Consider the following 18,748-nt stretch of genomic DNA (forward strand, 5'->3'; position numbering starts at 1 on the left):
TGGCACATGAGCTTCCTGAATGTGATGGTATACAGCTCTTTTTCTTCTCCATCTTACGCTCATTAAGACAATATTCTATGGAGAGAGTCAAGTCCATCAAACCCTTGAGGTCCTCCACTCTAGAGTAATGCACTAATTCGTCTTTGATTTGATCCCGAAGACCTCTTCGAAAAAGGGTAACAAGGGTAGGTTCTACCCAAGAGGTTTCAGCTGCCAATTGTCTAAACCGTGTGATTTATTGTAAGACGTCCTGACTTCCTTGCTGGATGTCGCATAGGGCTTCTTCGGCTGAGGATTCAGGTCCAGGACACTCAAACTTCTGCTTAAAGGCAACGACAAAGGCTGGAAAATTAGATAGACGAGAATCATTGGAGGTTACCAGAGGAGTTGCCCAGGCTAAGGCCAGACCAGACAGGGCACTGATCAAATATCCAACCTTAGTCTTGTCTTGCACGAATTGTGAAGGTCGAAATGCAAAGTAAACTGCCTGGGCATCTAGGAATTCTCGCAACTTGTTAGGATTCCCAGAGAAATTAGGTGTAGTGGCAGAGATGGTGGGAACATCAGTGGTCCTAGAGACTAATGCTTGTTGAAAAGCCGCATTTTCAGTTCGTAACTGCTGTAGTTCCTGGGCTTGTTGTTGGATAGTCAGGAGCAATGTTTGGCTTGTTGGTTCCATATTTGTTGAGGGATTCTCCATGATTCTGGACCACGACTGGAGTTTTGGGAGTTGCAATCTGTCACGTTTTAACTTCAGTTTACCGCCCAGATTAGATGGGGATGGTGTGCGGCCTTGGTTCTTGCAAGTCCTATTCTGGCCATGGTAGGGCCGACCCCCTCCGGTAGCCACGGTGCTGCTGACAGTAGCACGCTACCACAGTCCGTGCCCTCCAGAAAGAGTCCCAGAGGAAAACCCCAAAGGTAAAAAACATCTTAGACAGGAACTCCCTAGAACAGAAAGGAGGACACAAAAGAATCAGAACTTTGATGCCTGGAAAATCACTGGAAAGACCGAGGAAAAACAGGAGCAAAAACTGCAGTCCAAAAGAAGACCAGTTAGAGGGTGACCAACACAAGAGAAGTGTTGCAACGCAAAGAGAATAATCTATCCCCCTATATACCCCTTGACAGGAAGTGTCATGAAGGAAGAAATAGGACTGCCATCTTGGATTGGGAAAGGGGGCTATAGAACAAGATAGGAAAAGACACCATTATAGTAAGGGGAACAGATGCATGCAGGGAAGGAGAATGGTATGCTAGGAAAGAGAAATCATGGGTCCTCCAGTAAGAAGAAGGAAAAAAGGAGAAGGCCCTAGAATGGGGCACCAGGTAAGTGAAAGGACCGAGGGGGGGCGCGGGCACCCCGCTACAATACCCGCGCATTATATGCGGCGAGGACCGACGCCCAATCCTGGGACCCGTGATCTGGAAAAAGGACCTCGGCCCCCACTGCGGCCTGATCCGTGCGATGCGATGGAGGCCCACGGCATGACACAACTTGCTCAACCCATCCCAATCTGGCTTCCAGCCAAATCACAGCACTAACACCACCTTCATCACAGCAACCAGCGACATCAGATGCTTCCTCAACCTTGGGGGAACAGTGGCCCTCATCCTTTTCGACTTATCTGCAGCTTCCAACACCATCTCCCACCACACTCTTATTACCAGACTCCACAGCATCAGCATCCAAGACAACACATTAAGCTGGATCTCCTCCTTCCTCCCCAGCCAAACACAGAGGATCCTCCTCCCTCCCTTTGTCTCTGTCCCCAAAGACATCATCTGTGGCATTCCCTAGAGCTCCTCCCTCAGCCCCACCCTCTTCAACGCCACACAGACTCAACATCAGCTCTTACACAATGACACCCTGTTCGTCCTCTCCCTCACAGAGGACGCCATCACCACACAAACCAACTTCCAATGCACTATGACCGACATAGCCGCCTGGATGAGGACCAACTGCCTCAAGCTAAACTCAGGCAAAACAGAGATCCTCATCTTTGAAAACAAGCAATCCACTTGGGATAACTCATGGTAGCCCACTGCCCTCATCTCACCCACCAACGCCTTACAGCCACTCATGCAACCTCAGGATCATCCTGAACACCTAAAAAGGCCCCAAGGCAACAGATTAATGCTGTCTCATTGGCCTGCTTCCACACCCTAAGCATGCTCTGCAGGATTTTAGTCACCTCGACTACGGCAACGCACTCTACACTGAAACCATGAAGCAGCATCCTCCAGAATATCCAGAAAGCTACAACAAGACTTATCATCAACCTCCCCAGCAGAACTAGCATCACCCCCCCACCCCAGGGACCTCCACTGGCTCTCTGTAAAGCAAAGATGCCTCTTCAAACTCCTCACACATGCCTGCAAGGCCCTCCACAACGCTGGTCTGCATTCTAGGATCCTCTGGATGTAATCACAAAAGAAGGACTTGCACAAGCAAATGTAATGTAAACTATTAATTTAATAACACATAGCTCTTACAGCAGTTGCCTGTTTATATGTATGGCCATTTCTCTACAGACCTTCATCTCTGTTTCTGGCAAAGAATTTGCAGAGAGAAGAACAGAGGTTGGGGGTGGCAGTATAAGGAAACCTAGGGAGAGGAATGTGAGAGAGAAAGAAGTTGAGCAGATGGAGGTTGTGGAAAAACTCTCCCCAGAAAAAGAGAATGTTTAGAGTCCAGGCCTAGCTTGCAGGAAAGAGGTTAAAATCCAGACATAATTGCTCCCTGGTGGTTCTAATGACTGTCAGAATGGTATCTTGCTGTGCAGCTGCAAAGACTGCCAGTCACTGTCTGAATGACTCTCTGTCCATTTTGAGACAAATGATCAGGCATTTTTTTATATTAACTTCTCCAAAAGGTGGGTCATTGAGCTGTAGCAGCAACCAACGATTCTTCTCCATCAACCTTTTTGCTGGCTTAGAGAACATTTTCAGTAGTAGATCTGTGCAGCTACCCAGGCATTACATTATTTTTAGACAGCTGTTTGTTTATTGAAATAGAAATGTTCCTTCAATTGTTGAACTTCAGTTGTCTCACACAGTGGTCGAATCAGCAGCTGGATCACTAGCGCGCCTTTACAGCTAGATTACATTAACCTGCTGTGTGTTGGACCCCTGAAATCAATCTCTGCGTTTCTTCTTAGAGTTTGGTAGATACTGATATTGATTTTCGGAATGATGAATGGTCTGGCTGAAGGCTGAATGACATTAAAGAAGTGGGCTATCGCGATCAGGCGCCTTTTTTTCTCTCCCACGCATGCTGGAATTAAAAAAACAAAACAGAAAATGTTATAGGTCTCGTGAAACTTTTTAGACGTTGCTACATTAAATCAGGATCTTTACGAGCAAATTTACACTTTCATGGGTTTGAAAACCTTTCTGTGATTTCAGGGGATAAAAAAATTGTGAGTTTCCATTAAATTAACACATGTTGAATGATGGTCTAGTTCAATGTTATTTTCTGTTATTTTCACTTAAGTATATTTAATTCACAGGCCTTTAGATAATATTCGGCATATGTTTATACTAAACGGTCGATCTTTGTTTCTTTTCAATATTGTTCATTCTTTTGTTTTTAACCGTGTTTCTTTAAATAAAATTGTTTCTTTTCATTTCCACTCAGTCTTTCAGTTTTTATTCGTTAGTATGTCTGACCTCTCCAGATTTCTAATTATTGGAGACTCAAGCCAACTGAGATGACCTGGTTAGTATCACTCCAATGAAGTCACATTGAGAACATACATAATAGCACATGCTCATTGACCTCCTGATGACATCAGTGGAAGAGAAGGCACACAAACATTTGACCCCGTTGACCAGACTTAGCATTTTCATCAACAATCTTTTTCTTGTAAATGAGAGAGTGAAATCTGTTAACAATAGTGATTAATAAATGTGACACAATCCATCTACTAAATCTATACAAGTCTGAAAGAATGCTGACTTTTCGAAGACTACTGGTCAGACTGGCAAATAGTTACCCCTAACCGAAATCCTTGCAGTAGACCAGACCACACATCTGGGTGAAATTTCTCCAAAGGAGAGAGAGCTCTTGGGTCTGACTATACACAGATTTAGCTGTCTGGTAGGACTCCATGTTATCCTACGCAGACTACACGCACATCACACAACACAACTCAGAAAAGGGCTTTGGGCCATCCCTCTCCAGCCATTTGCTCGTTTGACTGAGCTCCCTGCACACACTGGCCAGATGGGTTGGCCGACATGTTCCGATGTCAGCACTAAACAGATCACGGACGTGTACATATTGATCTGTATTTCTCGATGTAGCAGGTTATTGTGTTAAAACCGCCTTATTTGCCCCCCTTCGACTTTTTGTCATGATGTTTTTACTTTTGTTAACTGACGTTTTGTAATAATGAGCTTTAACTAAGTGGTCGTGCATGGCAGGTAGAGCACCTCTTCCCCAGATGCGCTTCCCTTCTCCACTGAGGGGAAAGCAGTGCTTACTTTCGGGACCTCCCAGAATTTTCCAGGAGTGGAGGATCTCATCTAACTACAATATGGCACTATGTATTAAGGTAGTAAAGAAGTACAGTGCAGTGTTCAGATTTTATATGTAACATCTTTCCAGGAATGCCGCAAGGCAATGTTAGTTTGCTATTCATCTGCCTAAGTGTGCTAAAAGTGGAGACCTGATACTTTTCTTCCCCAATGTGATTGAGATCTGAGTGAAGATCTGAAGATTGGGTATTGAATTACTAAATTAACTGGAGTTCTAGCCCTCATATTTAGTATTCAATATCACAGCAGCCATTGCTCTTCCAATCTGTGCATTTCCCTGGTGCTGAACTGTTTCCTCTGGCATTCACCCGTTTTAGCAGCCCAGCCAGACTGTAGTCAACAGTCCTGCCACAGTCCATAGTGTACCTGAACGGTGTGAAAAGGCATAAACGACAGTAGTTCGTGCTCCAACTGATGCATGTGAGGGAAGGTTTCAGTGCTGCAGTCCTTGCTGTACACAAAAAGAGTGAGGGAAGCTTGCAATGCTGCTGCACTGCAGTGCCTCATGCTCTATTCGATAGTTGTGAGGGAAAGTTACAGCCCTTTAACTATGTTGTACCTGATCGATGTAAGGGAACCCAGCACTGCTTCCGTCCTTGCTGGAGCCAATGGGTGTGAGAGAAGCTTGCATTGCAGTGGGCCATGCTATACCCGATATTTATGAGGTAAAATTACAACCCAGCAGCTATGTTGCACCCAATGGTTGTGAAGGAAACTAGCTCTACTGCAGCCCATTCTGTGCCAAATGGGTGTGAGGAAAGCTGCACTGCCTCACAGGGCCGTAGCTATGGGGATGCCATCGGGGCTATTCCAGCCTTGTTGTTCTATACTCCCTTAAAAAGTACAGGCTTTGTTCTTGCAGAGGAGGGGCTGTTGGGGTGTCCCCTCCCTGAACCATGCTCAAAAATGTCATCCTACAAATGAAATCCTCAACTTGGAGCTGTTGCGCCTGTATACATACATAGCTCAGGAAACAACTTTTGTCACTATCCCAGACAGCGCAGGACCCAAAGGTGGTGTAGCTTTTACTGTGCCTTGCCCACATTTGCAGCACACCATCTGCCACCAGTCTATCACCGCCAGAGCAGCCTCTTCCTAAAGCATGTGCCATCAGTGCATTGCCTCCTGCTGGCAACCCACTGAGGGCACAGGCTGCAGAGCCTCCCATTTCGGGACCTATTGCCCTTAGGCATTACAACAGCAGGCATCGTAGTACCTGCAGCACACTGCTCTGCACCTGCATGGTATTGCTTATAGCACCTGTTGGAGTGTAGCATTTATAATAAAAATTAACATGAACTGCTTGCAAAATAATGTGTAATGAAGCTGCATAGAAAACACATTAATATGTTTCTTATGTACGCATTTGAAATGTGCCCACGGGGAGTGGCCACCAATGTATACAATGACTAATGAAATTGATTAATAATGAATTATTAATGTACTAATGTATGATTCTGTTTTAGTATTAAGGGTTATATGTTAAGGTTTTGTTGAATAAATCATTAGGCCTTAGTTAGCAAGGGTCTGGGCCTAGCTGCCTGGTCTCATATTAAATGAGTTTTCTAATGTGCACTGTGCTGTCCTCCTGAAGGACATAAAGCTGTACTTTTCCAGGAGCTAGAGATGTGTGTAGCCATAGTAAATTCTTTCTCATGAGACCCGACTTGCTCAAGGAGACATTCTTGTTTAATGCAACAGTGTAATTTGCGACAGGTACAAGGTCGCCTGAACTGGTAAAGACAATGGAGCTACTGACTGGAGTTGTGCGTGTAACTTTTACTACCTGCCATCTCACCCGATGAAGACGTAAAACACAGGAGCCAATGAACTGTGTGAGAACTGTTTTAGGAGAAAAGTCTAGTAAGGTGACCACCCAACCATTGAGTAGAGATAATGGTGCACCAACTACCGACCAATGGGAAATTAAAGACTTGTCTGGCAAATTCAATTTAATGTCGCATTACAAGGAGATATCAGCCATTAGAGGAACACCCCGGCTGTTAATCTGCCATTCTGTCTTTACCCTTGCTGCTTTGATTCTTCAAACCATCCTTACCTTGTCTTGCCCGATATCTATTTCTTCTCCTTAAGAGGGAAGAACTTTCTGCCCCGTTAGCTGAGACTTTGCTGTTCTATCCTGGCGGATGGCGAATCGACTACTGTCCTGAGGACGAAGACTGACTGTATGCTGACACATTACGGAGGGTAACTATATGATGATGAAATTGTAATTGTCTGCTTGCCTTTCCTTTCTAGGTACCAACTGCTTTTGACAGAGACCATAGTCAGACGTTTCCTAAATTTGTGTTACTATATTGTTTTGCATGAAGCCCAACATGCTGATGCTAATTCGAGGTTAGTCAAGGAGTTCACTAATATTGGGTGCAACAGACAAAATGACTGAATCTTTGCTGTGTTGAATAGATGCGCTAATGATACTTTGCTAAATAGATACATGTTGATGCTGTGTTTTGTTCTAATGTTTATAATCTACGCTTTGCTTAAATCTTATTTGAGTTGCCACATTATAACATTGTTGATGTGTTTTCTGGTGTTGAGATTAATAAACTTGCTAGCAGAGTGTAACCAATAGGGAATAAATATCATAAATGATACTAAATTTGTGTGGTTATTCATGGTTGAAAGGTCGGATTGCGTTTCAAATTCTTATTGATGTGATTAAGTAATTTGATTGATTTGTTGTTGGGAATATTGATTAGACTATTGATCTATTGATTGACATGCTGGACAGGGATCTCGTCTTAAGGTGTCTCCAATCAGGGTCAAAAGATTCATTGGCCTAAAACGAGTCCCAGACTAAGGGGGTCAATCTGACCTCGGTGGTAAAAGGCTCTTACCGCCGGTCAGAAGACCGCCATTCTACCGCCGCGGCCGCGGTAAACCGCCACAGTCATTCTGACCCACAACTGCCAACCCGCCAAAAACCCGACATCCACGGAAGGCCGTCTCATCAGCGGTCAGCGATAAACTGGAGATGACCAAACCTCCACCGTCACGCCAACACAAACACGCCCATGCCATTACGACCCACGAATCCACGCGGCGGTCTTTCAACCGCGGTATTCCATTGGCGGTACACACCGGCGCGCTCAAAATACACACACCCATACAAAACACAGCCACATTGGACAATTCAAAATACACACACCTGAGACACATACACACACCCCTCCCACACACCGATCACCATATAAAACACACACCCACATCACCAACAAACCCCCCCAAATCGAAATTCTGAGACAAGGCGCAATACACAGAGAGAGAGCACAGGGAACGCAAACCACAACACACACAGGAACCCAACATCATCACCCACACCACATCTACGCACACATCACCACACACCACCACTCACATCACCACAAACAGCACCCACACCTCATCCACACCACCCCATGGCACCTCAAAGACACCCCAGGTTCTCGGACCAAGAACTCAGGGTCATGGTGGAGGAAATAATTAGGGTAGAGCCCCAGCTCTTTGGCACACAGGTGCAGCACACTACAATAGCCAGGAAGGCCGAGCTATGGCAAAGGATCGTCGACAGGGTCAACGCTGTGGGACAGCATCCCAGAAATCGGGAAGACATCCGAAAGCGCTGGAACGACCTACGGGGGAAGGTGCGGTCGATGGTGTCAAGACACAACATCGCTGTGCAGGAGACTGGCGGCGGACCCCCACCCACTCCACCCGAATTCACAGCATGGGAGCAAGAGGTCTTGAACATCCTGCATCCTGAGGGCCTCGCTGGAGTAGCCGGAGGAATGGACTCTGGTAAGTCTCATCTCAACTACTTCACCCCCCCCCAACCACCAGCATGCCAACCCACACCCCCACCCTCACCCCCAACCACTCAGCACACATCCTCCCTGCCAAAGTCTCACCAGCACAACCCACCCATCACAACACCAATCCCTGAATGCCAACACAAACCATGGACACCCATCACCTTAGCATGACCACTGCACATACCCATCACCCCCCCCAAACCACCCTCACAACTCCTCCCACAAGGGAATGCCAGCACTGGGGACAAGGGCAGCCCCAAATCGCACGCCATGGCACACACAGAAGCAATAACCATACTCTTTTACCCCTGCAGGGCCCGAACACCAACACACCGGCCAGGAGGGTCCAGATTTGTCCATCCCGCCCCCAGAACAGGCCCCCAGTGATGACAGCAGCTCTGTCGACCTGGAACCTGATGACCAGCCCGGACTATCGGGGACCTCTGGACAGTCGGTTCCCCACACACAGACACAGGCCACAGCAGACCCAACCCCCTCTGGCAATACCAGCACAGCTCCCACCCAGCGGGCCCATGCCTTTGTCTCCAGGACGCGTCAATCAGCGGTGTGTCCGCCACTACAGGGCACCCAGGCTGACCCACCACCCCAACAACAACAGGGACCTGGGGGCAGTGGTAGTGGGCACACCGTCCAGGGGACAGAGGCCCTGGGAAACAGGGGAACTGGGAGGGCTGCTGTGCGAGAGGGGGTGGACCGGCCCAGGGAACCCACTCTCCAAGAGGCCCTCACCACCATCATGGGATCATACCACCACTCCCAGGAGACGATGGCGACGGTACTGGCCAGGTTCCAGGAGATCCAGGCACAGCAGGAGGAACGGTACATGGGGTTCAGAGACGAACTCAGGAACATCGGTTCCGCAATGGGGACCATCGTCCTGGCCCTCAACCAGATAGTCACCACATTGCGGGACCATGTGGCACCCCAAAGGGCCCCTGTCACTAGCCCGGACCACGAACAGCCTACCACCTCCGCCGGCGCTAGTAGACAGGAGGCCCCCACACAACGACGGGCCACCAGAACCCCACCTCCTGCTGAAGATCAACCACCCCGCAAGCGGAACCTGAGATCACACAAGAAGACAGAGTAGGATGCCAAGACCCCCGCCAGCATAAGATACCCCCTGATGTCATCCCACTGTCCCACATTGCAACCCTGTCAAACCTCAAACAGCCCCTGCTCCATCCTTCCACAGGCATATGGACTGTGCACCTGTGAGACTGAGAACTGGACTCTGCCATGGACATTACTCCACCCTCACCCATCACCGTTTTACTATCATGGACCTATATGCAGCACTTAAAATAAATCACCAATTGCACTTCAAAAATCAGGAGTCTGCTTGTATTCGTTACAAATCTATTACACATAACGGTGCAATAATGTTCAATTACATTGTGATGACAACATACCAATGTCAATAAGCATTAGTCCATGGGCAAACAAAGCAGAAGTCACGCTGTGGGTCATACAGCTCTGAAAAGGGAAGGGAAAGACAAAAATCAGTTAAATGGAACTGGGGGGAAACACAGAAAGTAGAGATGCAGGAGGCCAGAAGTAAATGTAAAATGGCGTGGGTGACTCTTACCTGTGTGCTACTGAAAATACTGTTGTATAACTGTGTCCCTGTTGTCCTTGTCGTCCCCGTCGTCTTCCTCCTCTTCACTCTCCACAGGCTCCACAGCTGCTACAACACCACCATCTGGACCATCCTCCTGCAGGAAAGGCACCTGGCGTCGCAATGCAAGATTGTGAAGCATACAGCAGGCCACGATGATATGACACACCTTCTTTGGTGAGTACATTAGGGATCCACCTGTCATATGCAGGCACCTAAACCTGGCCTTCAGGACCCCGAAGGTCCGTTCTATAATCCTCCTAGTTCGCCCATGTGCCTCATTGTACCGTTCCTCTGCCCTGGTCCCGGGATTCCTCACTGGGGTCAATAGCCAAGGCAGGTTGGGGTAACCAGAGTCACCTATTAGCCACACACGGTGTCTCTGTAGCTGTTCCATCACATAAGGGATGCTGCTATTTCGCATGACATACGCGTCATGCACTGACCCAGGGAACTTGGCATTTAGATGGGAGATGTACTGGTCAGCCAAACAGACCACCTGGACATTCATCGAATGGTAATTTTTTCTATTTCTGTACACCTGCTCATTGTCTTTTGGGGGTACTAAAGCCACATGGGTCCCATCAATGGCACCAATGATGTTGGGGATATGTCCAAGGGCATAGAAATCACCCTTCACAGTGGCCAAATCACCCTCCTGAGGGAAAACAATGTATCTCCGCATGTATTTCATCAGGGCAGACAACACTCTGGACAAAACCTTAGAAAACATTGGCTGAGACATCCCTGATGACATGGCCACTGTTGTTTGAAAAGACCCACTTGCCAAAAAATGGAGTACTGACAGAAGCTGCACCAGAGGGGGTATTCCTGTGGGTTGGCGGATGGGGGACATCAGGTCTGGCTCCAGCTGGGCACACAGTTCATGTATAGTGGCTCAGTCAAGTCGGTATCGAAGTATAATATGTCGTTCTTCCATTGTCGACAGGTCCACCAGCGGTCGGTACACGGGAGGATTCATCCTTCTCCTCGCAAGTCCCAGCGGACGGTGCCTAGGAAGGACAACATGGAGTACAGAGTCAAGCAAGCCACAGGTACGTTCACCCAGCATGCACAGTACACGAATCGCTATGCATTGAAAGGATTGTATGAGTGGCAATGCAAGGCCTAGGCCTGTGTGACGGAGTAGCAATTAAGCCATGTGGGCCTTTGTAATGGCGGCTGCCTGACCTGAGAAGTGTGACAGTGGGATGTGAGGTCAACGCGCTGGTGTGGCACACCGTGGCGGTAGGCGGTCGAAGACCGCGGGGCGAAGGCGCATTGGTTAACATTGCACCCTATGGGTCTCAGGAGCCAATGACGATGTGCGCCGGCGGTCGCGGTACGCACCGTGGAGGTACGCACCGCCGCGGGTGTGACCGCCATTTTCTATCTGCTTAATCACTCGAGACCTGATCATCCACAGGAGAGGACCTATACTGCAAGTGCTGCTGTGACCTCGGTCTGGAAGAGACAATGGCTGCTGCGACTGGGGAAAGGGCCCCTGCCTTCACTTCAGAAGAATTGGAGAAACTTGTGGATGGGGTCCTGCCCCAGTATGCGCTACTCTACGGTCCTCCAGACCAACAGGTAAGTACACTGGGTGCACGTTGAATGGGCTATGCCTGGGTTGTGTATGGTGGATGTAAGATGGTGGGGTGGGGAGCGAATGAGGAGTGCAAGGCACAACAGATGAGAGCATGTGCCACATGGCAGGGTTGGGGAGGGGGGGGCAATCACATCTAACATGCAGAAAAATGTTGAAATTTCCTTTCCCACCCTGTACATGTGAAATAGGTCAGCGCCCATCAGAAAGTCGATATTTGGCGTGCCATCGCCAAGGAAGTCCGGGCCCTGGGGGTCCACAACAGACGGGGCACCCACTGCCGAAAGAAGTGGGAGGACATCCGCCGCGGGACCAGGAAGACCGCTGAGTCACTGCTGGGGATGGCCTCCCAACGTAGGAGGGGTGCCAGTCGTACCTTGACCCCCTGATGTCCCGGATCCTGGCGGTGGCCTACCCTGATTTGGATGGGCGCGTGAGGACATCACAGCAGACACAAGGGGGTGAGTACCAGCACATTCTGCTATCTTTACGCGCCGTGGAGGTGTCTGGGTGGGGAGGAGGGCTGTGGGTGACATTAGGCCAGGGCGCTTTCTGTAGTGTAGTCCCCTCCTTTAGGCATGGCCCTGTGCCCCCGCCCCCCACCTCTGTAGGGTGCCAAGTACAGCAATCCATGGTCCAGCATCACCCATGTGTGCATTTGTTGTCCATAGACCTGTAGGCCTAGTCACAAGTACTGAGTAGTGTACCCCGATTGCGCGGCGTAGTGCTGGAGGCTCCTGTGTCTGTCCTCTCCGACAACGGTGTTGACAATGCATGCACTCAACCTGTCTTTATTTCTCCCCCCACCCTTTTTCTTTATCTTCTTGTGCATGTGTGCATTAGCATCATCAGGCGGAGGAGAATTGGCATCGGAGCACGAGGGAGCTGCAACTCACAAGGCCCCGGTGGGCCATGCTACAGACACCGAGGTCACCAGTGATACGGAGGGCGAGGGGAGCTCCACAACGGGGACCCGTGGTGACACCAGCGACACTGACACGTCCTCGGAAGGGAGCTCCCTAGCGGTGGCGGCAACATCCGTGCCCCCCGCCTCAACAGTTACAGCCGCCACCCAGCGCACCAGCTCCGCCCTCCCAGCAGCCCCTCATCCTTCGCTCCATGCCCGCTCGCCCAAGAAGGCGGGCATCTCCTTCGCCCCAGGCACCTCAGGCCCTGCCCCAGTTACCCCTGCTGCCCTCAGTGAGGAGGTCATTGACCTCCTACAGACCATCATTGTTGGGCAGTCTACCCTTTTGAATGCCATCCAGGGGGTAGAGAGGGAGGTGCATCGGAGCAATGCATACCTGGAGGGCATTCATTCGGGTCAGGCTGCCCATCAACGATCGTTCAATGCTCTGGCCTCAGCACTGAGGGCAGCCATTGTCCCTGTTTCCAGCCTCCCTCTTCTAACTGCCTCCACCGTCTCCCAGTCTCCTGTTCCTCAGCCTATCCCATCCACACCATGAGACCAGCCTGCACACACCTCAACACCCAAGGGCAGCTCATCCAGACATAAGCACCACAGATCCCACAAGCATTCACCCAAGCAACATCCAGATGCAGCCATGGCAACAGTCACTACCACCTCTGTTTCCCCCTCCTCCTCGTCTCCCTCCTCCCTCCCTGTCACATCTCCACTCACACCTGCATGCACACCACCATCAGCCAGTACTTCCATCACCACCACACCCTCCAGTACAGTCCGCACATGTGCAGTCACCACCCCCACTGCCATTTACACGTCCCCTGTGTCCTCTCCCACTGTGTCTGTCACCCCCTCTTCCAAAACACACAAACGCAGGCAGCCACCCACACAACAGCCAACCACCACACGACAGCCTACGTCACAAGCACCTGCACCCATAGACAGCACACCTGACTCTCCTACAACCACATCCTCTCCCTCCACTCCCATACCCACTGCACCTACCCTTCCCATTGCTCCTAAAAAAAAAATCCTCTCCAAACTTGACCTCTTTGCACCACCTGACCCACCCCCTCCATCTGGTAAGAGTCCAAAGAGCACCTCAGCCACCACCAGCCCTGGATCAAGTCTGAACATTGTGCACAGGTTTTGGAGTCCACCCTTTCCCAGCACAGATACATCGGCCAGCAGCAAGGGGACAGCCAGCCCCCCCCCTGGAAAGAGAACCCGTAAAACCAAGGGCCGCCGTAAGAAGGCTGACACGGCTACCCCCAAGGAGCAAAGTCGTGGCCCGTCACCTGCCACAACATCAAGGGGAGGCAAGGGCCAGAGAGCCTCATCGAAGGAGGGCAAGGGCAGCAGGGCGCAGAAGTCAGCCAGCAGGTGCGCGGACCAGGAGGGCCCCACAAGCCCCATCCCGGGTGTGACGGAGGACACCCACGGGCCCAGGACTCCGTCACAGGAGGGTCCAGCAACTGCACGGTCGGAGGGCGAGTAAGCAGGGAGTCCTGGCCAGGTCTGGCTCCCTTGATAGACAAGAAAGGCACCGCTGAACAGGGCCCCGCCGTGAAGACAGGCACGGCTGAACAGGGCCCCGCCGAGAAGACAGGCACCGCTGAACAGGGCCCCGCCGTGAAGACAGGCACCGCTGAACAGGGCCCCGCCGAGAAGACAGGCACCGCTGAACAGGGCCCCGCTGAGAAGAAAGGCACAGCTGAACAGGGCCCCGCCGTGAAGACAGGCACCGCTGAACAGGGCCCAGCCGTGAAGACAGGCACCGCTGAACAGGGCCCCGCCGAGAAGAAAGGCACCGCTGAACAGGGCCCCGCCGTGAAGACAGGCACCGCTGAACAGGGCCCCGCCGTCTCAAGCACCGCTCCGCTGTGCTCTTCCTGTCAAGCACCGCTCCGCTGGGCCCCGCCGTCTCAAGCACCGCTCCGCTGGGCCCTTCCTGTCAAGCACCGCTCCGCTGGACCCTTCCTGTCAAGCACCGCTCCGCTGGGCCCCGCCGTCTCAAGCACCGCTCCGCTGGGCCCTTCCTGTCAAGCACCGCTCCGCTGGGCCCTTCCTGTCAAGCACCGCTCCGCTGGGCTCTTCCTGTCAAGCACCGCTCCGCTGGGCCCTTCCTGTCAAGCACCGCTCCGCTGGGCTCTTCCTGTCAATCACCGCTCCACTGGGCCCCGCCGTCTCAAGCACCACTCCGCTGGGCCCTTCCTGTCAAGCACCGCTCCGCTGGGCTCTTCCTGTCAAGCACCGCTCCGCTGGGCCCCGCCATCTCAAGCACCGCTCCGCTGGGCCCTTCCTGTCAAGCACAGCTCCGCTGGGCCCTTCCTGTCAAGCACCGCTGGCCCATTGACAGTGCCGGTTCTGTGTCGAGCTAGTGTTCACGCTGCACTCTGGGCACCCTGCCTCCTCCATGACCAGTGGAGTCTGTAATCCACCCGATGGACTGTGGCTTTGCACTCCCCAGGATGGCACAGTGGGCATGGTGGCCCCTTCGTGGTTCTGGCGTCGTGGACTCCTGTGGCTGAGGTGCCCCCCCTTCCCTTCCCCCTGAGGTGCCTGTAGTTTTGTCATCTGGTGCCCCAGCAGTGTTCTCTCCAACGGACTCGGGTCTCCTGTGTGGGCTTTGCCCATGTGTTTGGTAGACATTGGCCCATGGACTGTGGATATTTGACACACTGAGCAGGACTTATTGATTATGTACATAGCTTTCGCACTGTTCATGATTTTTGCTTTGATATTTCATTACGATAATTTTCCATGACTTCAATGAACCTAATTTATTCATAAATTTAAATTAACATTTTATTATGTCTTTGCATTTTTCAGGGGGGTTTGGGGGTGTCACTCAGTTGTTGCTCTGCAATGGTATGTTGATAGTTGGGGGGGGCGTATGTGTGTGCCCGTAACCTTTCGTCCTCCCCCTCCCCTGTGTCGTAGGTGCAGTACTCACCGTTGTCTTCTGCGCCGGAGTTCGTACTCGTGGTAGATGAGCAGGTAGACAAGAGGTGGTAGGATGTTTAATTCGGGTTCCATGCTGTCCTCCGTCCTCGTGGAGTGTATAGAGGTGAGCGTTTTCCCGTTCGTAGTCTGTTTCCGCCGTGTTTTTATCGGCGGGGCTCCCGCCCCGGAAAAGGTGGCGGATTGGTGAGTTGTGATACTGTGGGCGGTACATTGTCTGCCGCCTGCCTATTGGCGGTGACCGCCGCGCTGTTTGTCAGTCCCGCCGTGGCGGTCGGAGTGTTAAAGTGGCGGGCTGTGTTGGCGGTTCCCGCCAGGGTCAGAATTCCATTTTTTTGACCGCCTGCCTGTTGGCGGGTTGGCCGCCGCTTTATCACCCACCGCCAGGGTTGGAATGACCGCCTAAGTAAATTACCTACGGGGGGACGTGTTATCAAACCAGTGACCACAGAAGTGAGAGCATTCAAACTGGAACAGCGGCTGGCAGGGTTGAACTGTGAGAAAAAATAAGCCCAGGCACCAAACCTAAAAGTGATCCCCATTAGTAAATTAGATAGTTATTCAATTGTAATGGCACGCTCTACAAGTGTTTTGCAGGGTATTGAAGGGTTCAAGGATTTGAGCTTGCTTCAGGCAATGCTTGCTTTATTATTAGGAAACGCAACTGTAAAACCTGGCCCAGCACATCATAAATAGACCCACAAACAGCAAAAAACATAGCCCACGTATTGACCGGTCAGAACAGTCCATCAGGGACTACCTAACTACCTGTAGGCTAGTCTGACCCTGATGGCCAGGCCCTCAGTACTGCACAACTGAGTGATCAATGGTCCTCTGCTAGGTTTTATAAAAGTCATGTACACAGAAAATGGGCATGGGCTCTTTTCTCATAAGTCGGGGAGCCAAAAAGTTAACAGGGAGTGTATGTTAGCCGAGCCAAGAGGTCAGCCTAAGTGCTTAGCTTAGTTAGTAAGACCAGGGGCGTGGGGTGGGAGGGTGGTGTGAGCTTCAGATTTCCCAACAATCACGCTGGAACATGAGAGGGGCTTAAGGGGCAGTGGAAAAAGAAAGGAGTGCAGGCTGGTAGAGGTACATAAAACTCTACATTTGTCAAACCAAGGAACATTTTTAACGCCTTCAAAACATTGATGAGAACGAGTGTTTGTGTTTTTGTAAGTGCAACCATATAAAAATCCCAGGTGATATCCAACAGACACTCCACATTACCCAACAGAAAGAACTTGTACCCAACTATTAATTACAAACTACATATTTTAGTGGGGTTAACACCCCCTCCCCCGCCACCTCCCCGGAACTATGACCCTGGGTCAGCCCTGGTTCTAATGAACCAGTGCACAAGCTGAGAGCCCTTAAATATTTGGCATGTAACTTATGCAACAATGCAAACATATGATAAAAGCTCGAGATTCAATAAAAACCAAGTGGCAAGCCAGTGCGCATGTGCCTGAAGTTCTGCTTAGAAGCCTATGTTGGTGCAATGAAACATTGGTGCACCCAATACAAAGGTTGGTAGTCTTAAATTCACCTCATGCCTCTTTAATTCACTACCAAACACTCCCTGTCCCTTTATCTCACTCCTGTAGGTTTCACAGGCTCTCCATCTTTCTCTTCTTCTTATTTTTCCGATTTGTGTGTTTTCCATCTCTTGATTTCAGTAAAAATCTGATGAGGAAAAATAAGTGCTGGTCCCCAAATACATGTGCAGGTGGCCCACACTGTATGTGTTCTAGATTGCTATGATACATGGAGCACTATTATAATCTATTAAATAAAAAACAATAGGTTTTTGTACAGCATGCTTCTTAAAATCTCATATTTGAAGTGGCTTCCAAATCCGTTAATGAAGAAAAGGCAGCATCGGGAAATAAAAATATTTGCCAAAGATCACACAGTTTGGTCAAGCAGAGAAACTTGGATTGGTCCCATGTTTTATAGTTTTACATTGTGCTACTTCAATTTAGCAGGTAGATGAGAATGTATTTTTCTCCTGTTTTATATCATAAATTATATATTATACATTTTTTCACTTTAATTGTTAATAATCCTTGGAAAGCATAAGCGTTTTACCTTAAAATATCAGATTATATCACTGCACTTTACTAGAGTAAATATTTTCAAACTTCAATTCAAAAGCATTCCTGCCCCCCTTCAAAACAATGTCATGAGTGAACACTAAGAGTCAGTTCTCAAATGCGCCCTATATTATTATACTGAGAGCAACATTATAGCCTATTGAAACACAACAGCAGGTATTTATAAAGCACACATCCTAAACGCACATATTTAAAGGCATTCTCACATACAATATTGAAGAAAAAGGTGGCACTGGAAAAATTATATTTGCCTAGCCTCACACAATTTGATCAAGCAGAGAACCGTGGATTAATTTCATGTTTTATAGTGCAATTTAGCCACTAGATGGGAATATCTTATCTCATCAGTTTGTTTTACATCCATGACCAAGGATCACAAAATGTGGTCAATCGTGGATGCACGGAATGGTTCCATGTTTTATAATTTCAAATTATATAATTTAAATAAGTCACTAAATGGGAATTTCTTTATCACCTGTTCTACAGCAAAGGTTTACGCTTTCTCTTTAATTCCCAATTCTTGAAAGCAGAAGCTTTTAGTGTTGAAATAGCACATTAAATAAATACATTTAAAGGCATTTATCAAAACTGAAGTCTTAAAAACATTTCTGCACCTGCCCAGACTCCAAAGCCATTAGTAAACACTAAGAGGCAAGTCAGTTGTCATGTGTGCTCTGTATGATTATGGTATATGAAGAAACATTATAGCCTATTAATTGAAAAACTATAGGTTTTTGAATACTGCATATTCTGAGCTCACATATATGAAAGTGATAATATGTGATAATGAAAATAAAGGCAGCACAGTGAAATACAATCTTTGAAATGGATCACACATTTAGGTTACATGAGAAAGCTGGGATGTTTTCCATATATTGTAGTTTCACATTGTGCAATTTAGCCACTAGATTTTTTCTCTCTACTGTTTTATAGCAGAAATTAATATTTTAACTTTAATATTGGCACCCAGGGTTAGAACAAGGGTGGTAGGCAGACATCACATTAAAGGTAATCTAGTTTTGAACTTTGGAATACAAGAGGAACTCAAGTTGAGTGAATAAAGGCATCTGACTTCAACTTTTTATCGGCTTGCACACATCTACTTTCTCACCATAGCAAGCAGTAGCTAGAGGCATTGTCACC

General features: G+C 49.2%; 1 protein-coding gene across 1 annotated transcript; it reads right to left on the reverse strand.

Moving 5' to 3' along the window:
• Nucleotides 1-235: 235 nt before the first annotated feature.
• LOC138265124 (protein LDOC1-like) lies at nt 236-700 on the reverse strand. The gene has a single exon (XM_069212663.1). The coding sequence runs from the start codon at nt 698-700 to the stop codon at nt 236-238; it is 465 nt and encodes a 154-aa protein (XP_069068764.1).
• Between the last annotated feature and the right edge of the window lie 18,048 nt (nt 701-18,748).

This window comes from Pleurodeles waltl, chromosome 11 (genome assembly GCF_031143425.1).
Source record: "Pleurodeles waltl isolate 20211129_DDA chromosome 11, aPleWal1.hap1.20221129, whole genome shotgun sequence".
In the NCBI taxonomy this organism is placed as follows: Eukaryota; Metazoa; Chordata; class Amphibia; order Caudata; family Salamandridae; genus Pleurodeles; species Pleurodeles waltl.